Source organism: Cygnus olor, chromosome 3, assembly GCF_009769625.2.
Source record: "Cygnus olor isolate bCygOlo1 chromosome 3, bCygOlo1.pri.v2, whole genome shotgun sequence".
Lineage (NCBI taxonomy): Eukaryota > Metazoa > Chordata > Aves > Anseriformes > Anatidae > Cygnus > Cygnus olor.
This window is the reverse complement of record NC_049171.1, coordinates 85,328,418-85,335,692: the sequence shown is the minus strand read 5'-3', so window position 1 is coordinate 85,335,692 and position 7,275 is coordinate 85,328,418. Positions and strand designations below refer to the sequence as shown.

At 37.9% G+C, this 7,275-nt stretch overlaps 1 protein-coding gene across 5 annotated transcripts in view; it reads right to left on the bottom strand.

Annotated features, from left to right (window-relative positions):
- Window positions 1–296: 296 nt before the first annotated feature.
- The window catches only part of PRKD3 (protein kinase D3), a 47,570-nt gene continuing 40,591 nt past the window's right edge, over window positions 297–7,275 (bottom strand). For all 5 annotated transcript variants that reach the window (XM_040551927.1, XM_040551926.1, XM_040551928.1 and 2 more), the window contains 6 exons: window positions 6,986–7,092; window positions 6,239–6,400; window positions 5,669–5,767; window positions 5,271–5,538; window positions 4,315–4,400; window positions 297–3,512 (listed from right to left, as the gene is read on the bottom strand). In XM_040551927.1, coding sequence (XP_040407861.1) covers window positions 3,339–3,512; window positions 4,315–4,400; window positions 5,271–5,538; window positions 5,669–5,767; window positions 6,239–6,400; window positions 6,986–7,092 — 896 coding nt within the window. In that variant the 3' untranslated portion in view covers window positions 297–3,338. The remainder of the gene's footprint in view (window positions 3,513–4,314; window positions 4,401–5,270; window positions 5,539–5,668; window positions 5,768–6,238; window positions 6,401–6,985; window positions 7,093–7,275) is intronic.

Here is a 7,275-nt window from a genome sequence, read left to right as displayed (position 1 = left end):
GGACTCAAGTTAAAATTTGTCAGTGACAAATGTGATTTGAGACTTCAACTGTATTCAGGTGAGGTACTTCCTCAAAACAACATGCCTTGATGCAACCGAAGATGCTTTTCTTAATAAATAGAAGGGTAATAAGAAGCATGCATAAACAGTTTTGTTAGAAAGCACCTAACAGAATTCCCATAGCAGGGTATACACCTCATGCCAGACAGATCCCCAAACAAGTATGAAGAAATATTGACTTTAAGAACATTTGATAGGAGAGGGAGTTCATGTAAATAAAGAGAACAAATGTGATAGGGAAATAAATTTTATTTTCAAGCTTATCAGAGGATATTTACAAACAACGGGATGTATAAAAATATAAAAGTACTTGACAGTGTCCTTTTGAGGCTATAAAATTTTACATGAGCTTTTTTCTAGCATCATCATAGCACTATTGAATGAACGCAACTTAATTCATCTAGGGATAAGGATATTAAACACTATAACCTACTGCTGTCAAAGTTTGCAGTAAAGGTAGAAAAAAGGGAATAAAAAAGTCAGCTATTTTTATTCATCAGTGAAGAAAGTTTACTTCTAATGGGTATCTGATTTTTTGTGGTTCTTGTACTACTATAGCTTGTGGCTTCTATTGTCTGGCCCCATAAGTCTGCATATCTGCATATACTGTCAGGCAATCCACTCCAAAGGCTAACAGGTTTTTTTTGTGTTTTTTTTTTTTTAAATACAACTTAAGAATAAATAGCGCATATAACTTCTTGGAGCACAGAGCAGACTTCATGGGGAGAGACATCAGCCAGGCCTTTTATTTATTTATTTATTTTTTAATTGTACCCCTTCTTCTGCATTGTGCTTTTCAAGCAACTGAGCTGGCTTTTCTCCTCCCTTAAAAAAAAAATAAGGAAAGAAAACCTGAAGTGACAGCTCAAGTTCAAAATCTGAAGCTTAAAACCAAACTGTATCTATGCTATTACAGTTGGGATGGAAGATCGCAATGGCTTCACTGAAATTTGGTCACTTGGGTGGTAAAAGTTAGGAAAAAAACACTGCTTCCCTTGCCAACTGGGCCAATACTAGACTACCAACTTCATAGATGATTGTTCTGTCTCCACAGATTAAGAAAATAGTGCCTCTCTGAGAAGAATCAGTCCCAAAGCTTCACCTTAACGCAATAGCAAGGTTAAGGGACAAATTCTGCCCCTTTTGAATTCCTTTATATTGCTCTGACAGCGTGAAAGGGGAAGCATGACTCCCCAGTGCAGGAGTGGCACGGACCAGACTGCCATCAGGCAAGTCCCCTGCACAAACCTGAGAAAAACACGCACTAGGAGAGAGGGTGGGACAGCAGGAAGGGTGGGAACACACTGCCCACGGGTGGCTGTAGGAAACTGCTATGCAGGCTGCACCAGAAGTTGTGTGCAAAGTTCGGTATATCCTAACAGGGAAACCAGGCTTCAGCTTTAATCAACTCAGATACATACAAAACGCAGTAGCAGTTAGATTAAGGGCAAGCAGAAAAGGAACGGTAGGTTCAAGACGCAAACCTGCCCACAGGTACGTACTTCTGCAGCTGCCGCTGACTTTACTGCCAGTTCACTGACACTGCAAGCAGCTGCCAGCCCCAGAAGAACTCTAAAATGTTATGGGTATCTAACAGCTTAGAAGACATCTGCTCACCTATTTCCTTGCCTGAACAACAGTAGGGGGGAAAAATACTCATCTACACGCACAAAAAAAATGTTAGGAGAGAAAGGAGCTACCCCAAGGTCTCCTACTGCCTTTGCAGTTCAAGTCTGTATCAGTATTTTAAAAAGTATTTTAAACCAAGCACCCGTTAAGCAGCTTGGCACATCAGGGATATGTACAGCCATCCAGCACCTTCCAGCAGCACAGATAGTTGTTCCCACACAAAATATTTCATTTTTTCCCACTTTTAAATACGATGGGGAAAAAAAACAAAAACCTCTTCTATCTGCTTATCATCCAAAGCTTCAAACCTCCTTGAAATACGATGAATTTTAACTGTTATACTCTCCTCCTAAGGAATCATTTCCAAAGAATATTGCTGCTTCCTCTCAATTGTGCCACAAAGTCCAGTAAGTGGTTGGGAATCCATCAAGTGAGGCATCTGCAAAAAAAACTGAATTAGAAGTTGGTTTTGGATTCTTCATTCAGCTCAGAACAACAATGCTGAGCGCGGTGAAGAGGATAGGAGGGGCTGCAGGTAAAGGTTGGAAGGCAGAGCCCTTTCTCTTACAGTCCAGCTGCCCTGGCAGAAGCAACAGGTAATTTTGTCACACCTGGGTTTTGAACAGAATTAAGATACAAGCTAGCAGGCTACAAACTACTCCTGATGCAAATCCAGGGAACCTTAAAAAAAAATTAGAAAAATACTAGAAAAATTTTAAATTTAGTTATTGAAAAACAATAGAAGAAAGCTGCATGTATTTTTCCCTATTTTTCCACATCCTTCTGCTAGAAACTTTTTCCAGAGTGAAAGGATACGCTACATCAAGTCTTGTGCTCTCTCTGCACTGCTTGTGTGGTTTTAAGGCAAAATGCCTTTGGTGTGCATCTATGACATGTGCCAGCCTTGCACAGCAACACACTGTTGTGGCTTATTGCTCTGTTTTAACAGACAAAATAAAGGACTAGCACAGCTTTGATTGTCGTCTCTTTAGATTGTCAGTCAGCATTTCAAGAGGAATGTAAGAAGTTACAGGATTTTCTTTTTTTTTTTGGTATCTGGAAAAAGTTCAGTTAGGGCAAAGACAGACATACATGACTGTCTTAACAGCAGCAAATTACTCCTTCATCTCTGAAGCCATATTCAACCCCAAACCACCATGTTCTGCTATTAGCCAAGGTATTCTGCACCAATTTCCTTTTACAACCTCTTTTCACAATGCACAGTCTAAGAAGTGGGAGATGTATCTAAGTAACAGAAAACAGTCCTCTATGGCCTACTAAATAGGGATTAGGAAACCATTACAAAATTCTTATTGTGTAGGCTACAAAAAAAAAAAAAGAGGAAAAACACGCAAACCATTCAATCTGTACACATTCCACTTCGGAAATGGCTTTGTAGCCATACAACTTGGTGTAATGTTACCCAACGGGGCTTATCCCACTGTCCAATAACTACTCAGAGTTTAAGTCAGAGATGGAGAAAAGCTTGTTGGGCGACAGTCTATCCCCACGTCAATGCAGGATCCTCTGAGGCTTTGTACACTGAGCTATGTGTACAACATTCAGAAAGAGCGACAGTTGTTCCAAAACTTATCTTCAGTTTCTGTCTGGAGTGTCCATCTGTGCTGGAATTTAGCAAAATGAATAAATCAAGGGTCTTCTTCCATGTCATCTGGATTAGGAGCCATAATAAAATGCTGGGGGTACTCAAGGTTGTGTTCATACGCATGTTCTTTCCAGCGTGCATCATCACTCTCATGGGTAATGTAACGCTCTCCGATGCGTGTTTCAAATTCTCTGAGGTCAAGCCAAGTCTGATAATCCTAAGGAGTAAAAGATTCAAGGAAGCAGTTTAAGAAACGGAAGCCCTATTTTCCCAAAGATAAAAGTACAGAGACTAACTGCAGAATTTAATATAAATAACCACAAGATACAGCCAACAGGATCTGTTTAAATAAAAAGAGCATGTCAAAAAAGAGTTCAAAATGAAATTGTCTAGTGTCCAAGGCCATAAGACTAGAAATTCTGAAAACTCTTTGTAGCAAGACTGATACGTGAGTTTTAAAATAAAACTAATGGTATACATACACATATATGAAGTGACACTATTTCCAGTACCGTTTGTACTCAACATTAATTAGATTTTCCCCTTAATATCTTTTTAAATTGTTTAATGTATTTCAAGTTATTTAATACATTCTATTTCAATTCTCCCTACTAAAATGACTACAAACTATAGCACACACTAGCTTGTGAATTTCCTTCAGCATGGAACAATGTTTTTCTCTATCCTGTTTTCAGTGGGGCTCCGTGCATTCCTCACTGTCTGCGTTCAGAAGCAGCAGAAAAGTGAAAAGTGTCTGTTAGCATCAGGCAGGGAATAACAAGGAAAGGGGAGGGAGGGCAAGGAAGGGTGAACAGTTTTCCCTGAAAACAAAGCCATTAAGAAATGGGCACAATCCTGGAGCACAGAAAATACTAAGCTAAAAACAGAAATACTCAAGCCTCCATAGTTGTTTGTTAACAGGCATTAGTAGAAATAGTTTTGATAAGCACTTGAAGGATTTAATCCAAAAATCGTTATTCACCCACTATAAGCATAGAGAAAAAGGCAAATCATTTTACCTGTAACCACGGGTGACTAAGGGATTTGTCAACACTGAAACGTTTCCTCATCTTCACTTGAAGCAAATTGTTTATTAAATCAATGGCTGTCAAAGAGGAACAGAACAATTACATTGTTTAAATACTAATCACATCTATCATCATTCACATGTTGCAGTGAAAGTGAAGTGTGCGTGTCCTACTGAACTCTTAAAACAAATCAAGCTCCTGAATTTTATTTTTACCTTTGCTTATGTTAAATGAGACCACAAAAAAAGGAATGGGGTAAGCCGTTTTTTGTTGTTGGCATTTTTCCCCCTTTGATGGAAACATTGAAAGCTTTTCAGAAGTGTCTAAACAAAGCTTGAGCATAATCCTACGTTCCAAAATTATGTAGGTACTTCCACTATTTGTATAATGATGTGTCATTTTCACATCTACCTGTGTTAATCATATATACATTAATAACAGCAAAATTGGTATTAGAGAGGTCTGAAGACCAACTTTGTAAACTTCTAGATTGTTCAGATCTGACATTTAGATCCAGGTTTTGCTTTGCTTACTAATGTACAATACTAAAACTCCAGATTCAACTTTGAACAATTTCTGTAATTATATATTAGTTTAGATAAAGTATGTTTTAGGTATTCACCAAAGACTCATGCAAGATTAAACTTTCCATTGGGATTTCTAGGGGGTTTTGGGTTATTGATCCAACTCTCCATGCATGCTATTAAGTTATTACATCATTTTTTCTTGCTAAATCTGTTGGCTCCTTCTCTGAAGATGATCTAAAACATGGTATTTGACATTTTATCTTTCAGAAGTGTATGCCAGCTTATATTTAGCCATTCTGGCATAGCCAGCAAAAACCAAACTATTAATAATTTTTGCACTCCTGTCTCAGTAAATCTTGTGGTTCAAGCATTTGAATGCATTGTCTACACATAAATATATAATAAAGTTCATTTCTTTACCTTCACTAGAAATTTCCTTCCAAGGATTTGGTGGGTACATAAATGCTGCATTTTGAATCTGATCATTTATATCCTCATCTTCATTAAATGGGAATGTACCACTAAGGCTCACATAGACAATTACTCCAACCGACCACATGTCCAGAGAGCGGTTGTAACCTTTACTCCTGAGCACTTCAGGGGCAAGATACGCAGGTGTCCCCACCACAGAGCGCCTGAAAGATTTTTCACCAATGATACGTGCAAAGCCAAAATCACACAGCTTTACCTGCAAAAGAAGTATATTTTAAACTGAGAAATCTCTGGCTGATCTCTGAAGTGTACTTCTACTCCCATCACATCCTCCCTCTCCCCCAAAAAAAAGTCAGGAAACAAGTATTTTTTTAATCTTCGCTTACTTGAGGGAATGGCTCTGCTGATGCTAGTAGTACATTTTCTGGTTTTAAATCACAGTGCACAATATTCTTGAAGTGTAAATTCCTCAAAGCAACAAGTATCTTCGAAAAGGAAAGAATATTTTCAAAATAGAGCAATACAGTAATTTGTATCAACATAGTATATACGGGTTAATTCTTGAAGACTGTGCAAGTACTATTTTTTTCCAATCAATAGGCTGAAACTGATGTGGAAAAAAACATGGAACTGATGGTTTTGTGTTGTGGTTTAACCCACTGAAACATTTTGATTTTCTTTTAAAATTTATTTTTCCCATCCCTATCTATCTTTTTGAATATTTTGAGTTTTGATGTGCATCTTTGGATACCCACAATGTTAAGCCTTAGGAAAGAAGGACAAAAAAATAGCATTCAAAGTTCTTTCCACATTTATTCAACTGCTGTTAGATATACAGCCCCCCTGTACTATCTCTTACATAACTACACAAAAATGCCTTCTCCAAACTCCATTCTCACATAATTTAAAAGACAAATCTAGCCTTTCCTCTCAAGGAAAAAAGACTGAATGCCAACCTGAGTGACCATGAACTTAGTTATTCGTTCTGGAAGTCGACTTTTCTCACTGGAAAGAATCATCTCTAGCATATCACCATGCAGCTTTTCCATCACAACAAAGACCCGTTCTGGGGTTTCAAACATACATTCCAGGTTCACGATCCCAGGGTGATGCAAATTCTAAAACAAAGTAGTAGAGGTACAGAACTAAAATATGACAGCATGAAATATTCTGAAATACACAGAAATAACGTACCACAGATCAAGAAGTAGCTAAGTGAATAGTTAGAAATGAAAAACAAAATGTCAGAGGCAAGAAATGAGCTTGAAACATACACGTCGTCCCATGAAACATGCCACCTATCACTACTAAGACTAATTTATTTTAACACAAATTATCTATAATGATTAATTTTTAAAGTTGATACTCTCTGTAGTTTGACTGCAGGACATGCGAAAACACCACTTAGACTGAGTGGCCGTTAGCAAAAAGACAAACATTTTCCTGTTGCCTGAAGGAGACAACATGGAGACGAAGTACATGGCTTCAGTGGATTCCCCATATGCAGTAGATACCAACGCCCACTTATCAACACTACCAAACGGTCAGGAGTTCCCCCAATAATAAGATTCTCTCTTACAAAAAGACTCAGAAATCACATATACAGATTTAGGTATCAATTTAGAGCGCCTACATGCATTACAAAATCTTAGGAATAGCTAATTTGACCCGAACTCCAAAACGATACAAAAATATCTTGGTACCTGGAGAATGGCTACTTCATTACGAAGCTGACTTTCCTGCTTAGTTGGAAACCTCATCTTGTCAATGACCTTGATAGCTACATCTCTTCCAGTCTTCCTATGTTTTCCTGAACAGAAAGTCAATGTCAGACATCAAAAGGCAGAAACAATTCACAGCTATAAAACATTACAGCAAAAATTTCTTTCTGGAGAAACAGGTCTATTTTGTACAAATGTACAATATCACTATATTTGTATTTAAAACTGCAGCTGGTATGTGAGTAACCAGGAGTGATCAACCTCAATAGGAG